This window comes from Pan paniscus, chromosome 5 (assembly GCF_029289425.2).
Source record: "Pan paniscus chromosome 5, NHGRI_mPanPan1-v2.0_pri, whole genome shotgun sequence".
Taxonomy (NCBI): Eukaryota; Metazoa; Chordata; class Mammalia; order Primates; family Hominidae; genus Pan; species Pan paniscus.
This window is the reverse complement of record NC_073254.2, coordinates 147,451,172-147,470,232: the sequence shown is the minus strand read 5'-3', so window position 1 is coordinate 147,470,232 and position 19,061 is coordinate 147,451,172. Positions and strand designations below refer to the sequence as shown.

The 19,061-nt window shown below is 37.8% G+C and overlaps 2 protein-coding genes across 5 annotated transcripts in view; both read left to right on the top strand.

Annotated features, from left to right (window-relative positions):
• Positions 1-718, top strand: part of MTCL3 (MTCL family member 3) — a 46,464-nt gene extending 45,746 nt beyond the window's left edge. For all 3 annotated transcript variants that reach the window (XM_034962820.3, XM_034962821.3, XM_055114106.2), the window contains exon 7: positions 580-718. In XM_034962820.3, coding sequence (XP_034818711.3) covers positions 580-690 — 111 coding nt within the window. In that variant the 3' untranslated portion in view covers positions 691-718. The remainder of the gene's footprint in view (positions 1-579) is intronic.
• Positions 719-750: 32 nt separating this feature from the next.
• The window catches only part of KIAA0408 (KIAA0408 ortholog), a 34,823-nt gene continuing 16,512 nt past the window's right edge, over positions 751-19,061 (top strand). Inside the window, exon 1 of one of the 2 annotated variants that reach the window (XM_055114107.2) lies at positions 751-891. The gene's annotated coding sequence lies outside the window, so the exon portion shown is untranslated. The remainder of the gene's footprint in view (positions 892-19,061) is intronic. The other variant, XM_034962824.3, reaches the window with a different exon arrangement.

Sequence of the window (19,061 nt, the reverse complement as noted above, 5' to 3'; positions counted from 1 at the left end):
GGCACACCGGATGAATTGGACTGAGCTGCTTTGGCCAGGTATGGTGGCCATTTAAAGACGAATGCATTTTGTCAGAGTTAACCACATGAAAGATAATTTATGAAACAAAACAGGCAATGCTGTTTCCTCTGGCAAGCCTGGTGTCCTGTATCCACTGGAGAACCCACGGAAGTACAACAGCATGCATGGCTTTTAAGACACGCAAGACATTTAAAAGCCAGTTTACGTACAGAAGCATGGTTTTAGATTAACTGCCTGTTGGTACAGCTAGAAACATTGCAGCCCTATCGCTTATTTATCTTGCATGTTGCTCTGCTTTGCTATGAAAAATATCGTTTTATGATAAAACGTGTTGAATTTTGATATGTATTCAGTTATACTCTTAGGGAAAATAATAGAAATTAGAGTGAGAGAAAGTGCTATGTATATTAGGCTTTCAGATTTTATAGATATAGGCTTAAGGGAGGGTGGAGGTTCTTTTTTAAGTTGAATGAATACTTAAATTTGTTGATGTGAATTTAAGTTTTAAAGATTATTATTAATTAACTCTTCTCTTTGTCTTTGCATTTACCTTCCCAGATGTTCCAGCCTATCATTTTACTTATTCTCATTCTTGTATTATTTTCATCACTTTCTTACACAACAATATTTAAACTTGTCTTCCTTTTTACACTGTTTTTTGTACTGTAAATCTTTCATCATTTACCATTCATTGTAGTATTTTCAGTTTGTTTATTTTGTTCACCCTTCAAGACAAGAAGTAAAAGAAGTATAATTTCTGTAGTAACCAATGCTATAAAAACACTGAAGACTGCTTATTTCTTTAAAAAGATACAACTCATCTTACCAAGACCAAATTCAATAAGAAGCCCAAACACTAAAATATTTCAGGTAAGAAAGTGTGACATTTTTCTGTATGAATTGTTTTAATTTTTATTTCTTTTTTTCATCCTGTTTGTCTCCTCTTGATAAATAATTGGCATATTGAATATAAAAATGGACTACATGTCTCATAATTATTTCTCAGTAGTTCACTATTATTATTCAAAAGCTGGACGGACATTCACAATTTGGTCACATTTCCAAAAAGTATATACATTTGTAAAGTACCTTTGCCAGGTTGCATCAAACTAACAAGATAATTTTGACATCCAATAAATATCTGAAAAAAATATGGGAAATAAATGAAATGTGACCCTCATGAAAACTAAGTAATGTGTTGTAATGCCAATGTGTTTTGTCTACAGAGATATGCTTGGAAGCATGAGATTGGATTAGGTCTTAGTTCATTTAGGAAATAATTATCCCCATCCTACTCTATTTGACCAGATTCCCACCAAACCTGCCACTCCTGCTTTTACTTATTATACCTGAAGTCGTGTATTGCTAATCAAACTTACTGCTTGGAGTCCTATCCTCTATAATAGATTGCCTCCAGAGTAGGAAATACTCTATAAATATGATATGTGAATTGTTTTGAATGGGAAAAAATACAGTCATTCTCTAGAATTTCATTAAAGTATCGTCATTTTCTAGAATTTCATTAGATCACAATCCAAGACTGGTAGCATAGTTCAGGCAGGAGGTGCTCTCGAGATATAAACTAACTTCAATAAACCTGAGCATCCCCCTTTCTCCTCAAACCTAAAGTGGCCTGGATAGACTCCATCTACCCAAAGGACCCATTCTGTCCATCTCATTGATAGTTTATCCAGTGCCACCCAAGAGTCAGCAATCTCTGCACTTGTTGAAGTCACATACTTGTAAATATTCACAGGTTGGTTGACAGATATGAAAATCTGTGGAAAGTGAAGTATCTTGCATGTCTGCAAAAAGGATATGTGGAAAAACTTTGTTATAAAAGTTGCTATTGGTAATGGTCCTTGGAATCCCAGGAATTTAACTTTCAAGGGACTATGATTTATTTATAGTCTCATCCTCCCACACATCCATTTGAGTATTAATTAAACAAACAAACAAACCTTCACAATAGTCTAAAACTTTAGTTTAGAATAACTGCTCTTACTCTCTATAGGGTTTGTTTGGTTTTGGTTTTTGGTTCTGTTTGTTTTTTGATAGGGGGAGGAGAGACTTGGAGTGAGGAGTGGTTACCCAACAGTTGGAATCTGTCAGTATGCACTTCTGGCTTTTCATTTTAGAGATTCTGAGAGCTAGGTAAAGCTTCATTACAAAAATGAATGAAATTAGATAAATGCCATGTTTAATCAATTATATATAATTCAGGTGTTTGCTTTTTAAAATTTTTCATCTCAGAGATAAAAAACACTTTAAAACCTAAAGTTTGTCTGTTAGATCCGTGATAAGTTTCCAGGCCACCATTTCAGGAACTGAAAGTAAATGTTTGAGGGCAGAAATGTAGCTGAAATATTTATCATCTTTGGAGCCAGTTATACCTGTTAAAAGGTTCTCAGCCACCTACAGAGCATTTGGAAGTGTGTGGAGTGTTGCAGGTTATTACAATGACTGGGAAGTTCGCTGGCATTTAGGAGGAAGGGATCAGAACTTCAAGGTCCCTGAAATCCCACATCACAAATAATTGGCTTGTCCAAATTGCTGATGTTGTCTTTGTGGAGAAATGTGATATGGTTTGCACTTATTCACTTCAGAAGCATCATGCGTATTCACCACCCTATGTGACTTTAAGAAACTGGCTTTACATTTTAGCTTTCTTTATCATGAGAGGAATCAAAAATGAAATAACTAGATCAGTAGTTATCAACACTAGCTGCACATCAGAATTTCTGGGATGTTTTTATTTGGGGACCTACTCCATACTAATTGAAATAAAATGTACGGACCTAGGCATTTGTATTTTTAAAAATGCCCCAGAACCACTACTCTTAGATATTTGAATTATCTAAAATACACATTCTATATAGCCTCAACAAAGCTTACAGTAAACTATGTGATACCAAGATACAGGATCATTAGTTGTCTAGGTTTGAGTAGACTTTAAAGTTTCAGCTGCTCAGTGGATGTCTGAATTCTCTCTAGAGCATTTCCACTTAGTTGTACAGCCTTTGCCAGAAGGGATATCACCTCCAGGGATAAAGCAATTATATTTCTGCACTGGTGGTCGTGCCAGAAAACTTGGCTTGCATTAATACAAGTTTTCAAAAACACAAAATCAAAGGTAAATAGGAGTAATACCTAACAGAAAAGAGAACCAAGATGAATTGTGTGTGGGCACAGGGTCACACACCCACTGAAAGAAACAGGCACGTGTGCACACTGAATTCAAGACTCAAGATGATCCCACAGTGATCTAACATGTTATTACAACAAAATCCCTAGGCATTCTTAGATGGGCTGACAGCCTAAATATATGCAAAGATGGTGCAAACACCTCAGTGATAACTTATGACCTGAATAGGAAAGGAGAGATGTCTGGGCTAACCAAAACACCAGCCTCAACTATAGATCTCATTTTAGGAACTATGGTCATGTTCCCTATGTTGCCCTTCTGGCAACAGGGGTATTAATCTTACCTATGAACTCCTAAAGCAGTGATAAGGTTTGACTCTGTGTCCCACTCAAATCTCATCTTGAATTGTAATCCTCACAGGTTGAGGGAGGGACCTGTAATCCCCACATGTAGAGGGAGGCAGGTGATTGGATCATGGGGGTGGTTTCCCCCATGCTGTTCTCATGATAGCGAGTGAGTCCTCACGAGATCTAATGGTTTTATAAATGTTTGGAAGTTCCTCCTTCACTCCTCTCCACTGCTGCCTTGTGAAAAAGGTGCCTGCTTCCCCTTCCACCATGATTGTAAGATTCCTGAGGCCTCCCTAACCATACAGAACTGTGAGTCAAACCTCTTTCCTTTATTAATTGCCCAGTCTCAGGGAAGCTCTTTATAGCAGTGTGAAAGTGGACTAATACAGGCAGTTATTTTATAGAATTTCATGAGACTTAAACCTCATCCAGATCCTCCATATGTGAAACTCCTGTGAAATACTGGGGCGAGGAAAGTAGGCTGAAGCAGTACTGACTTGACTGCTGCTCACAGATTCTGGGGGATATGGGATCATTCCAACAGCTCCTCTGAAGTTAGTGAATCAACTTTACTGAACAGTTGAATTCCAGGGAGGCTCTTTTCCACTCTGCCCCACTCACTGCATAAACCAGCTTCCCGGTTGTGCCTGTGTGTACACACACAGCTCCATCACACTGTGGTGTATAATGAGAAATGCATCCAGGGTCAGGGCATTCAGAACTGCCTCTATCTTAGGGGACATGCTGGGGACCAGTTGGTGGAAGGTGGGGTCAGAAAATTGCCAGCAGGCACAAAGTGACCTTTTTCCTTGCCATCTTTTCCCTATAACTTAAAGCTGTTCAATGGGCACCCAGTATCCAGGGTGCACCTATCTCTTAAAGTGTAGAACATAGACTTGGGAAGATAAGTTGACAAAGATGGTGCCCAAAACCTCAGAAAGAGAGTCCCCAGCATCTTCCCCTTTGATCCTGTTGCTTGCATTATTTTTGTTATATTAAGCTGTTTCTGAAAGAGGAACAACCAGGCTTCTTGATTCACCAAGAGAGCAAAGACTCTTAATTATTAAGACAAGGCGTCATCTTTTGTTTGGACCTTTGAAGCTGTGCTATTTAAACATCACACCAAAGTAAACTCAACAGAGCAAGCCTTATTCTAGAAAATTCCCTTGTATGCACATTCTTGGCCATAGGAAGAAGTGTCTTCTTGTTAATTTGGCCTAGATCTAAGAAAAAAGGAATTCAGTTGGCTATTTTTAGGCATAAGTAACTAAACTCATAAAACAAAGGAAAATTCAGTCCTGAGCCTGGAATGTGTTTTGGCCTGCATTCTCCAATCTTCACTTTAGTTTGTGTGATAGAATGCGATATGGTTATTTAATCAGCTGCCAACGAAGTTTGGAGTGTCAATTTGGTAGCTCAGCCTTAATTCCAAATATTCGTGCAGAGTTTGTAACTGCATTCTGATAGAACTACAGTCCAGTTCATCTAGTAGAGTCATGCTTTGGGTCAGACACCATAACTGAATGTAGAAATTGAAGAGAAGGTAGTGGAGAATATTACCAGAAAGTAAGAAAAGTCGACCATTTATTAAACTACTGGGATATGGTACAGTTAAAACATAGTATGCATGAAGACATAACTGCTTAAACCCTAGTTGTAAACCAATTAGGTCTAATGAAAGATAGATTTCATTCTACGTTTTTAATTTTGATCTGGTTTTTGATAAGTAAAGTAATTTCATTCATATTTTGATGAAACTCACATTTCATGGGTAGGTCCTGATATTCTCAGCAGTCTACTTCTAGAATTTCAGATAGAAACTCATACAAAATAGAACGTTTCATGGCCTGGACATGGCAGAACACCTTTGTAGTTACAGTAATAAATGTGGTAATATCTTAAATGTGGTAATGCTTCTAAACTGTACTTCTGAGTTGATCAGTTGAGAGAAGGGAAAGTGGTAGTGGCTGTTTTTCATGTTTGCCATTTTGAAAATGTGTGCAAATCATAGAATCTCTAAAGGTCCTTTCCATGTAACTTAAATACATTTTCATCTATGTCTTCCCTGCTTAAAGGTGTATTTTCTGCACTCACTGGCAGTTCTAGTCTGTGTCTGTCCTAGTGAAGTTGTGGGTAATATTTTAAATATTTCTGGGGGCATCTTTTGAGTAGAGTACTGTTATAACCCACTTGATCAAAGAACAAGAGCAGCAAATATAACACTTTTTAGATGTAAAGAGAAACCTCAGAAATCTCTACCTTGCACTGCTCACTGTTAAGCCAGGCTGTGTTGTCTTTTTTTTTTTTTTTTTTTTTTGAGACGGAGTCTCGCTCTGTCGCCCAGGCTGGAGTGCAGTGGTGCGAACTCGGCTCACTGCAAGCTCCGCCTCCCAGGTTCACGCCATTCTCCTGCCTTAGCCTCTTGAGTAGCTGGGACTACAGGCGCCCGCCACCACGCCCACCTAATTTTTTGTATTTTTAGTAGAGACAGGGTTTCACCATGTTAGCCAGGGTGGTCTCGATCTCCCGACTTCATGATCTGCCGACCTTGCCCTCCCAAAGTGCAGGGATTACAGTCGTGAGCCACCGTGCCCGGCCCAGGCTGTGTTGTCTTAAAGAGCCCCATCTGATCTTATATCCCAGATATTTATGATTAATAAACTTAAGTCTATTGACATTTCCTGATTATTCAATTTCAATGTTACCATTATAAAACTTTTTTAGTTCAGAGTTGTATGTATTTTTCTGTAGCTATTTTTCAAAATAAGGTACCAACAAAACTCAACATCTGAAGATAAAATTGCAAACATTTAGTTTAAGATGAGAATACATAATCAGTGGTTGTTAGCAGTTATTCAGTCTTTACAAAAATGTTAATAAAATTTTATTGACTTGCATATTTGAATGTTTTTCTCAATGTTTTTGAATCCAAATTCCTATTTAGCATATATTAAACTCAGATAATAAAAATTTGCCTGTTTTGATGATTTTTATTTAAATTATCAGCAAAGTTTTAGATATATTTTTAAAATGATTTTAAATGATTGTTATTTTTTACTAAATAAACATTAAATAAACAGTAACAGTGTAGAGCATTACACTAATTTAAAAACTAGAACTTTTCAGAAAAGTTTAGAACATCAACTCACTTAAGAAAATGGCAAACCACCCTGAGGTATTCAGGAGTGGTGCAATATCTTGACTATTTGAAGTGTTACAATGTCATGTGTACTCCAGATATGGAGCTGTGGAAATTACTGACTCTGAAAAAGTGTGCTTTATGCGTTTATTTTCTGTAGTCTCTTCTGAATGTTTTGAGTTGAGCTGCTTATGTTAACAAGCATATGCATAAGTGATTATTGAAGGCTGGGAAACGGCATCACTTCTTTTTGAGGTTGTCCAACATGATGTACCTTTAAAGTTAGCTCTTTAAGTTTATGTCAAAAGTACCTGCCTTAACCTGTGCATTCAAATATTAAGAGAGTATGAGGGGCAGAGAGCAGCTCATCAGTTTACTTACTTGCCTCAAGTGATTTAGTAAGGGAAGGTAATTTAAGAGCTTTTTTAAAGAAATGACTTATATACTCTTATTTCTTAAAGTCAGAACACTCAGTTTAGTTTGTAGTTTATAACTCCCTTCCATCTTTCTTATAAACAGTTTTTTCACATTCTGTGTTACTCCTTTTGCATCACTGACTCCGGGACAGACAAAATAGAGTTAGACTTCTTAAATAGAACATCCTGTGTAGTGGCCTAGATCAGTCATTTATAACTGGGTTTCAGCATGACAAGTTACTGAAATTAATTTTTTTCTGGACATTAGATGACTCCTGGGAATCCAAGCAGGAAAGGAAATGTGTATCTGCTGAGCCTTTGCCTGAAAGGAAATGTGTACCTGCTGAGGCTGTCGGCCCACATAGAGGGCATAGCATAGAGGGCCTTAGCGTTTGTAAATAAGCTTAGATTACATCTAGTGGAAAAAGCCATAGTGAAGCTAGTTGAGGTAGTCAAGGAAAATGAGGACTCCCTGGCCTTGGACCTCATCTTGATATGAAAAAAACTGTCCAAGAGGGGAAACTGAAGTCTCTATTCAGCCTCCTTACTTCAGAGGGAATGTAATTGATTCAGATGCAGCTATTTGTTTGAAGATACCTGATATTTGTAGAAAGTGACTGGATTCAAAATAGTAATGTGGATTAAAAAGATTGGATAAAGAAAGAGTGAGGTTGGCTGGGCACGGTGGCTCACGTCTGTAATCCCAGCACTTTGAGACGCCGAGTTGAGTGGATCACCTGAGGTCAGGAGTTCGAGACCAGCCTGGCCAACATGGCAAAACCCCGTCTCTACTAAAAATACAGAAATCAGCTGGGCCTGGTGGCGAGTGCCTGTAATCCCAGCTATTTGGGAGGCTGAAGCAAGAGAATTGCTTGAACCCAGGAGGCAGAGGTTGCAGTGAGCTGAGATCGTGACATCGCACTCCAGCCTGGGCGACAAGAGCGAAACTGTCTCAAAAAAAAAAAAAAAAAAAAGAATAAGGTTACAGAAATCTTATTTTGCAATATATATTGATAGCGTCAACAACATCAGAATACAGTGGAAGGGTCAGACACAGCTGCTTTTGAGGATGTACTAAATACCTACTGTTTCCTTCCTGCACTTGAATAGCTTTTGCCCTACATGATATCGCCATTTTGTAACTCTCTCTTCCTAACCCCTTTTCCTTTATGAATTTTTGAGATGTTCATGGGCAAATTACCCATCAAGGTATTGTGCTTATAGGCTAATATGGACTTACTGAGGGACCTTGGCCATGGAAAATGGGTCTGCATGGTTCTGCAGAAGACCCTGAAAATGGGTCTGGCTGGTTCTGCAGAGTGGGCCTAGGAGCTACGCTGAAGTGTGACTTTGGGCCTCCCGTTCTGTAACTTTACCTCCAGATCCTTTACTGTATCCCTCTCATATCATGATGCCACATTCCTTTTGACCTGAACTCCAAGTGCTTAAAATCTAACACCCACCTATGCAGTTCCCCATTCAGATCTTCCACCTGTTTCCCCACTCCATTCCCTGTGAATGAAACAGATGGCTTTCCTGACCTCTAATCAAAGCCTACCCATATTGATTTGTTCCTTCTAGTCCTTAGTATGTGCTACCTCTTCTTTTCTGTGCCGAAGTGTGAGTAGCCAATAGTTATTTCCTCTACCAGTGGTATTTTACTAGGCAATTCTTGGAAATAGAATGCTGCCACCCAGTAGTGATAAATCTAACATTTCTCGTAGAAGATATAGGTGGATTAGTTACTCCCTGGGGGAATATGGATTAGTTCCTGTGTCCTTCAAATTACACTCACCAAGCCTGAGCCATGCTTTACTGCTGAAACATCCTAGCAGAGAGAAGTAAGTGGCTCAGGGTGGCCCTCTTGTGGTGGACAAGCATTCCCAGGACTCTGCTGGTCACTAAAGTAAAGGTAGCCCTCAAACAGTCCTTTTTATTATTTTGATTTTATTGTCATCATTATCAGTATCCTCCAAGTCAAGAATCTGTAAATAATACAATGAGATGCTAAAAACAAGTTTGAAAAATGTGAGCAAGGTCTGTTTCTAGTTTTAAAATAGCCCACATTTCTCAAATATGTTACTGTTTGGTTCAGAATTTGGACCACTACCTAAAAAGAACAGATCATTCAAACGTGTGTCTTTTGAATATTTCTGTCATCTGGAAATGCCTGTGCATAAGCCCCATGACGGATGTGCTTGGTTAAAAAACCTGTTGACGTGTCCTCAGCCTTCAGAATAGAAGAGACAGCCAGTGTCCCATGATTCTAAGGATAAACATCCCCCACTGGAAAAATAGTACATTAGCTGGCAAGTAATAATCCAAACATGTACATGGATAGTAAATATTCTGTGTGTGATCCTCATAATTTTATACCCCAAAACAGTATTTTAGGAGGATCAAAATTATATTTATTAACACACAGTTGAAATTGCCATTCTAGAACTCAAATAACACAGGACCAAATTTGACAGAATCAGCTGTGGAACTTTATCAAAAGTCTGAAGCCAGGACCTCACCACTGGATGGTCTGAGTCAGAAGTCTGGGGAGAGTTCCAGCATTACTATTTTTCTTTTTCATTCTCTGTGTGATTATAGTATGCAGCTAGGGCTGAGTGAGAGTAACACTAAACCGTGATCTCCTTGGTGGAATGCTGTGGGTACTCCTAGGAGAGACTCTCCAAATTTGTGAATTTATACCAGTGTAGTGGGCTACTCAAAATGCAAACAGTCATGCTACATGTCACATTTCAGGGAATCTTCAGAGCTGACCAGACCTGTTGAAGACAAGGATTTCTTCCTCTTGTTTGAGTCCTCTTGGTCTAACCTGGCACAGAATTGGTATTCACAAATATTTGTTAAATGGAATGTTAATTGAAGTACCCAAGACCTTAGGAATTGAAGATAATTTAAGATTTAAGAGTTCTGCTAAACAACTGAGATCTCATGATCTTAAAGTACTTTGAAAATTGCAAGGGGCAGACATTATTCAAGAAGGAAGGATTTCTTAAAATACGTCCTTTATAGTAGCCTTTGAACTTTAACATGCAGAAGAATGAGTTTAGGCGGGGCACAGTGTTTCAGGCCTATAATCTCAGCACTTTGGGAGGCAAAGGAGGGAGGATCATTTGAGCTCAGAAGTTCAAAACCAGCCTGAGCAACATAGCAAGACCTTATCTCAAAAAAAAATATTAAAATTAAAAAATTACCTGGGCATGGTGGCAAGTGCCTGTGGTCCCCTACTCAGGAGTCTGAGGCTGGAAGACTGCTTGAGCCCCAGAGGTTGAGGTTGTAGTGAGCCATGATCACACCACTGCACTCCAGCCTGGGTAACAGAACAAGACCATCTCAAAAACAAAACTAAACTAAAACAAACAAAAAAGAACAAGTTTAGTTTTTTAAAAGTTGTTCTCTTTTTCAATCTTTTCTATCTTCTTTCCAATGAAAATAGAAACACAGTACCCCTTTTATTGTTAAATATGTTTAAAGGGTAAAAGAATAAGCAATGGAAAAACGTTATAAACAAGAAATCAGAAGCTCTCTAGTCTCATAACAACCAGGTTGTCATAGCATAAAGAGAACAAATGAGTAACTGCTTTGTAACACTTCAGGATCATTCTGCAAACAAAACCATAGATTAAATATGTACTGGCACTGGCATGCTTAAGGCCATGTTGCCATGTTTATCTTCAGATTTTTTAACTGCTAAGATAAAATCCATTTGCCTTTTTATTTTGACCCAGTGTTTACAATTAGCTAAGGACACGAGCCTCTTTAGATAGTAATAAATACTCAGCTGGCTGGGCACAGTGGCTCACGTCTGTAATCCCAGCACTTTGGGACGCCGAGGCGGGTGGATCACGAGATCAGGAGTTCAAGACCAGACTGGCCAATATGGTGACACCCTGTCTCTACTAAAAATACAAAAATTAGCCGGGCATGGTGGCATGCCCCTGTAGTTCCAGCTACTCAGGAGGCTGAGGCAGAAGGATCACTTGAACCTGGGAGGCGGAGGTTGCAGTGAGCTGAGATTGCGCCACTGCACTCCAGCCTGGGTGACAGAGCAAGACTCCATCTCAAAAATAAATAAATAAATATTCAGCTATATGATTCTTATGTCATACTTGAAAGATAGAGTATCATCTCTCTCATTGGATATAGAAGAAAACTGAATTTAAAATTTGCCAAAGCCAGAAATCAACTTCTCAGTCTCCTCTCATATCCAGCATTCATATTTCGATTTTCTTCCCTTGCACTTCTTGGAATTTTGAACTTCAAGGCACTCCACCAGGAATGAGGAGACCTGGATTCTATTCTTGGAATGGCCACTTAGTGGCTTTGTGACCTTGAGCAGATGAGTTACCCTCAGGGCCTCTTCCCTCAACTGTAAAATGAGAAGGTTAGCTAGATGATTTCAGAAGTTCTTTCTGGCTCTAAAATTCTGTAAGTCTGGAAACACCTGCTAGTGACATTTATGCACGCATTAGTTCTCTTTTACCCTTTTCAAAATGTTTTTGATTGTGCCTTAATATTATTATTAATATAGATCTTTTCCATTTCTTTTTAGAATTTTCTTTTTTGTTTCTTGACAGCAGGCAGTGTTTCTACATTTATTTTCCATTAAGTGTTATTATGTACATTTCTTTACATATCTGTTATACATTGAAATAAGATTAGTATGTCATAAGGTATGAATGATGTAATTCTAAAACATAGGGCAATCATTTGTGAATTTCATATTTGAAGATTTAAATGTTCAAATGGTTTAAAGAAAAACTGCATTACAAAACAAATTGCATTATTTTCATAAGATTTTCAGTCATTCTGATTGAAAACCTCAGGCAGTTCAAGATGTCTGAATGTAACTGTAGGGCTGAGTATACCAGCATCAGTCTTTTAAATGCATTCATTTTATGTATATAATTGTGGTAAATTTTCTTTTAAAAGTTTTCTTAAAAAACAAAAAGTTTTCAAGGGAAAATATCAAAAGCTGTGCTGAACATTTCTTGACTTCGCACCGTATCACCTAATTGACTTACTTTCTGTCTTTTGGGTATGAAATATGGCCTGGAAATTATATATTTTATATAAATAACATATAATATAAATTATATATATATAAACTTCAACAGAAAAGGTTGGTAAATACTAGAATAAGTGGTAAACTTGGAGTAAACTTTTTGTCAAAGACTTTCATTATTATTTGATTCTGTGTACAATTTAAGATCAGCTTTACCATGACAAGAAGCAGATGAAGCACTTGAATCTGTTATACATTGAAATAAATTAGTATGTCATCAGGTATGAATGACATAATTCTTTCTAAAACATAGGGCAATTATTTGTGATTGCCCTGGGACAATCACACTGGGACAGCCATGAAAAGAGATTGAAATGGGTACTACTGAGTGACACTTAGGAAGTATAGTCCAACCTAACATCTCTTGTAACTTAGACACATACTATCTGAATTTTCGATAGGATTTAGAAAATAGTCTTAGTTTGATTTACAAGTGATACATAGAAGTTTGGAGTAGAAGAAAAGGTAAAGGAAACCTTTGTTTTTTGTTTTGTTTATCTGAGACAGAGTCTTGCTCTGTCAACCAGGCTGGAGTGCAGGAATGCCATCTCTGCTTACTACAACCTCCGCCTCCCGGGTTCAAGCAATTCTCCTGCCTCAGCCTCCCTAGTAGCTGGGATTACAGGCCTGAGCCACCACAGCCGGCTAATTTTTTTATTTTTAGTAGACAGAGGGTTTCACCATGTTGGCCAGGCTTGTCTCGAACTCCTGACCCCACGTGATCCACCTGCCTCCGCCTCCAGAAGTGCTGGGATTACAGGTGTGAGCAACCACACCCGGCCAGAAACAATGTTAAGATAATTCTGTATTGATGTTTTTGTGCAACTCCCTCCTCCCTTTCCCTCTCTCAAAGAATCTTCTTCCTAGCCTCATAAGCATGGAGGCAGACATGAGCTACCCTTTATTGTGTGCTTGGCGCTATATATATTCCCTCATATTCTTATGGCATTCCCTCATATTCTTATGGCCTCTTAAAGTAAATATAATTATGTCTTTAAGGAAGAATCAGGGTCTGCAAGATCACACAGATAAGTGGTGGCAGCAGAATTGAAACTTAGATCTCTATGACAAAATTCCATGGTTTGCAATCAGAAAAAACAGTTTCAAACCCTTTCCTCCCCATGGGTGCATTTCTATGAACTTTTGCAGGATGCTTTACCACTATGAGCCTTGCTTGGGTTTTATCAGTAAGATCAGATTATCAGTATCTAGAGACAGAATTGCTCTGAGGGTGAACTCAGATAAAGGTCTGTTCAAAGTACTTAGCACAGAACCTTGCAGAGGGTTGCCCCTCAGTGAATAATCACTATTATTACTATAACTATCACTGTTATTGTTGTTATTGCTGTTGAGATTATGATGTCAGGCTTTCCAGACACAGAGTACAGTTTCATTTGATTGTCCTACATGTATTAAAGTCCTACTATGAGCAGGTTACTATTACTAAACTTTAGCTCCTCATGAAATGTTTATCTGGAAGCAGGTGAAAATAATGTGAGTGAATATGTATTACTTTAAAGACCACACCAGGGAAGCTCTTCAGACTTGAAGATAAGACCTTATTGTTTAAACTTGTGTATTTGCTAAGTTAGGCAAAAAATTGCTCTAGAGACTTTTTTGACTAAATTAAACCAAATATCATCAGATGCATGTGTGTACAAAGCCACAATAAACCTGAAAATGTCGCTGGGGAGGCAAGATCTCCTAGCATTTCAGAACAGGCTGATTTGATCATGATTTAGAGAGCTTTTCCATACACTTAGGCTGCTTTCTCTTCCTATGGCTGCAGCACACTTTAGTGGAAAATAAGCCCATAGGTATCTCATTTTTGGGGTGTGTGTGTGTGTGTTTGTTTTGTCCTCCCACAATAAGAAATCTCATCCTTTCCCATGGGCTCTGATTTTCTCTAACGTAAAGACATTGCTACTACTGTAGATAAAAGCAACACACTGTCAGAATCACAGAGAGCTAAGAGGTTGGACTTTATGTTCCATTTCTATTTTATTTGAAGATAGAAGTTTCATAACTTTCACAGATCTTTTGAGAGTGCATAATATATATAATTATGCTACACATATTGTTCTGCCACATCCAGATGCAAACTTCTAAAGGTGCAGCAGAGTACATCCTGCCACCAGCTGAGAAGGAGAAAGAATTATGGAAGGAGGGAGATAATTCTTGCCTATAAAAAAATGAGTTTACTTTCCTAATAAAATAAATCTAAAATTGGCCATTGTCATCGTATGATGTTAACAACCAGCTCTTTTGGCAAGTTTGAAAATACTGGGCTCCATTATAAAAGCTAAAAATGTCCTGGACCTGGAGTTGTTTACCCAGAGCATGAGCTGCTCTAAAGTTACAGAGCTCTGGTTGGAAGAGGTGGCTTGAAGGCCGCCTCCAAGTAACTGACGTCACAGTAGTCTCAGCTGCTGCTGTGACACTAAGCTGAGCAGCTTTTTGACTTGTAAAAGTGGTGAAGGTTTCAAAGGGACTTGTCAGTACTGCTCTGTGGAATGGTTGGACTTATTTTGCATCCCCTTTTCTTGTAAAGAATCGAGATTCACCGAGCTGAGACTTTTCTCTTTAAGACAGCTAGCCATCCACTTTCTTCCACTGCTAATTGACCAGTGGTCGAGCATCCATAGGATTTCTCCCCAGTGCGAAAGGTATGTTTCTTTCCGGCAAGTTTACAAGCAAGTGACTAATTATGGCAGGATACAAAGGGGCTGCTGTTGAGATGTTTTAAACTATGGATACTGTTTAAGTGGAGTGTAATTTCAACATCTGTCTCTGCTGTTGTCTGTGTCTGGGCTTAAAAACAGTGGGCGGGGTGCATAACAGATTGTACTGACTCCTAGGAAAAAGGCTGTTCCGCTGCTTAGGGTGGATTTCCCAACTGTGGACTGACAGTACCATCCGCTCTTTGAGACTGTTTTTCCAACACTGCTTCTCAGTTGTTTGAAAAGCACTTTGCCCATCACTGATTTTCACTAAGTATATTTATTCAAATGTGATTTTTTATTCATATAAAGACTTTTAACATTTGCAAATTAAAGGTCACAATCCTGGAGACTTGGTATTTGAAAATTGCGGTGAAAAATAAATTTTAGTTTTATCTAAGGTGGTGGTGGACTCACTGTAGAGTTAGTGTTTCTGTAATTTGAGCTGAAGTCTATGCCATTCATAATTGAATAATCTACGGTTAGGAGGGAAACTTACCACTATGTCTTTTGTTCACGATGGTTAGTTTTAGACATTTGTTTACTCAAACCAAATGTTTGCTTTTAAAGTTTGCATTTTATAAGTAAAATCAGTGTGCATACAGCTTGGATGTTTTCTAATTTGAGTAAATAACTGTAAAGAAAACAAGGAAGAAGATAATTAAATGAAACGGTAAAGTTGATTCATTCGGAATTGCATGTGGTAGTGTCTCTTTGACCTTGTTGGAGCATGAGGAATGTGCTAAATCAGCAATACACAGCAATGAAAAAAATTTCCCTTTTACTCTGTAACAAAATCAAATCATGGTGGTCTTTGGAAAGATTCAATTGCAAGTGAACAATAGAGAGGAATGAGATTTATTAATTCATTGAAATAATTCAAGTGATTATAATAGCCTGGAGAAAGGGATAGAGAATTTAGGAGGTAAATGGTACATTGCTCTGATAGGTTATAAGCTGGGGAATTCCTAATCCATCAAAGTTAAGCAGAAGCAAAGCATCTTCAGGCCAAATGAGTCTTCTAGGAATTGTGATATTAGCAGTACCTACTGTGTGTGGCATTTCTATTGGAATATGTAACCTCTTATAAATGAAAAATCTTTAATTATGTGAAAAGTGATATGTTTAGCAAAAGGAAATAAGGACAGCAAGAAACAAGTACTCTAAACAATAATCTAAAAAGAGAGAAGTAGCAATGGAGCAGCTGCCCCTAAGGAACGCTGTTTAGTTTGTTTGGATGCAGTCCAGTTTTCAATGGGCGAGATGGAGGTTGAAAGGGTAGTGACCCGGGTGTCCTAAGAATGGAGCACCCCTCAGAGAAAGAATTGCTGCCATGACCAAACTGAGGCTAATTTGGGGGTGAAAATAATTTCTTGTGAGACTTGCGTGTTACTCTTAAACTTTGCTTACTGGTAGGGCCGGAAGTCTAGCAGAACTATGTGCCTCCCATCACCATACTTATGCAACCCACTCACAACTCTTTATAATTCTGGCTTTCAGCCCTGGAAAGGGGAAGTAAGTTAAAAGGGATTATGCAATGCTGGTTTAGAGTTGGGGTGTGTGACTAAGTAATGCAGCTCACTCTGTCCTCTTACATTTGCTCTAATAAATTTTTATTCTGAAATGGAATTCTAGAAGGAACAACATAAACTGGAGAGCCAAAGAGATATGGGGTAGGGGATGCAGATAGCAGAAATCCTTCCTTCTCTCCCACATAGATGCCAGTATCTGTGGGAGAAAATGAGTGACAACTAGGAACAAAAAGAACTTTTATTTTTGCCCCAGTAGAGAGCACTTAAATTGAGTTTTTGAATCTGCTGAACCACTTTACCCCATAACTTCTCATTACGAAACATTCTGTCTCTACAAAGTTGCCCCTTCAGTTTGATATTTTTTGTAATATTTAAGTCAGATTTATAACAAAAGCAGTTTTACATAAGATTTGTTCACATTTTTACTAACAATAAAGCTTTTTTCTTTAAATATGTGACATGTATCTTTAAAATATTTGAAAAAAGGCAAAAGAAGACCATGGAGAATATGAGAGTTCACACAATTACACTTGCTTCTATCTCATTTTAAAATAAAGACCAAAATAATCTGTTTTTTTTCCAGAGAACAACATGGAGAGGGATAGATGGAGAAAGAGAGGAGAAAGGGAAGGAGGGAGGAAAGACATGAAGAGGAAGGGAGGGAACAAAGGACAGAAGGAAGAAAACAAGAACCAAGTATTTTTCAGGCATTTGCTATGATCCAGAGCAGTGTTTAGGCACTTCTTTTAAGCATTTTTCCCTTTTGCTCACTTAATCTCCGAAACAATTCTATGCCCCCCCCTCCACTTTATATTTAGAGGTGGAAGCAATATGTTTGGCTGCGTTACATCTAACATTATGTTTACGACAAGACTGAGATGCTAAGAAGGCCAAATCCTTCCACAAAAAATTGGCACAGATATTGCTCTATAGAAATGTTCTTGCAAAGGCTTGTTTCTGATCCATAACTATTACATTTCTTGGCACTAGCAATTGCTCTGGGCCTGGAAAGGAAAAGCTCCATACATTGGTCCTTCTCCATATTAAGGGATGAGTTTGGCTCTTTGCAAATAGGTGCAGGATTCGGTCTGCTTCAGGACTGTTACCTGGGTTTAGATATAGTCTTGTTATCAAGAGCAAGACTGATCTAGGGTATTCCTGAATGATCTTCTGGTAGGTTAAAAAGAGAAAGGCCTGGCATCTTTCAACAGTAGCGTGGAAGTGATTCAAGAAGAGTTAGGAATAGAAGGAAAAATTGGAGCCATTTGCTACATAATTGTAGAAAAGACTTTATGGTGATTTCTGAACATTTCCAATGTTTAAAGACAGTTGGGATAAAACATGGATTTATCATAGCTCCTCTTTTCCAGGTAGCTTGAAATTAGTCTGCATCCTTTTTTAGTTTCTTTGGTTAAATCTGCATTTATCTCTTATTATCTCAAACCACACCATTCTTCCTAAGAAGTTCCAGTGGCAAATACTTTCTAGTCAGCAAGGTAGTTTCACCACACAGTTAATTACGTATAGTTTTAAAGCAGTCTGCTAGTTTCAAGACAGGCACTGTCTGCATTTCCTATGAAGAATTGTTAGACGAATCTAAAAGATTACTAGGTATTCAAGATCAAGATCAATGGAAATTAGATTAGCCAAAACAAACAAAAACCAAAACTCTGTATGTTCTTTACCATCTTCGTTTTATTTGTTCTTCACTGACATTTATTATGGCAAGTACTTGTGGTTACTGGTTTATATGTGGGAAAGATAGCAAAGAAAGGGGTGACAGAGGAGGTGGAGAAATGAGGTCAGAAATTGAGCATGGCCAAATGGATAAAATGAGATATGATAGCACCTTTAATAGCCAGATCTGAAATTACGTATTTTTCGTGACTGAATTAATCATAATAGTGCTAGTGCCAAAGACATAGGAAAAAATTATCAAAGTATCTTTAGTAAATAGTTTGAGAGTAAAGTAACAATATAGATCCCAAAATTATTCGGGTGTTTTGAAGGTAGAACCCTGCATATATAGCTAACATTTTTCATTTCTTATTCTATGCTAATTCATTGATCGTGACTCAAAAAATATAGATTCAAAACTGTTTCCTAGTCAGATATGTATGTTCACAACAGTCTGACAAAAATAAAATTAGTGTTCGATATTTAGCTGATATTTAGGATTTGAAATATGCAGTTACCTTCTGTGAATACAAAATTGGCGCTTGCTGCTTGGGTATGTGGCCTTAATTCGGCAGTGCCAGCACCCACAAAGCTATTGACTGTTGGGATCTTTGTCCATAATTAGCATTAGCTGCCACCAGTAAGTTATAGCATTTTGATACTGGCTTAGTGACTGAAGAGTTAGACATCTTATAGGCATAATTATCTTAAACAGAGATTCAAACATTTTAAACATGCTTTTCTACCCCCTAAAAAGGCACATGACTTATTTAATACAAAATTATTTTTAATTGAAGTCACAATGAAATTTTGTAAAGCAAAAAATAGAAAACTTTCTTAAATTTCTCAAACTACTTTGCATTCAGTATGCCATTTAATCTTTTTAACAGTTCTATGACTATCCCCATTTTAATGCAAAAAACTAAATCTCAGAAATTTTAGACTTATACCAGTTACATAGCTGGTATTTTAAATTGTGAC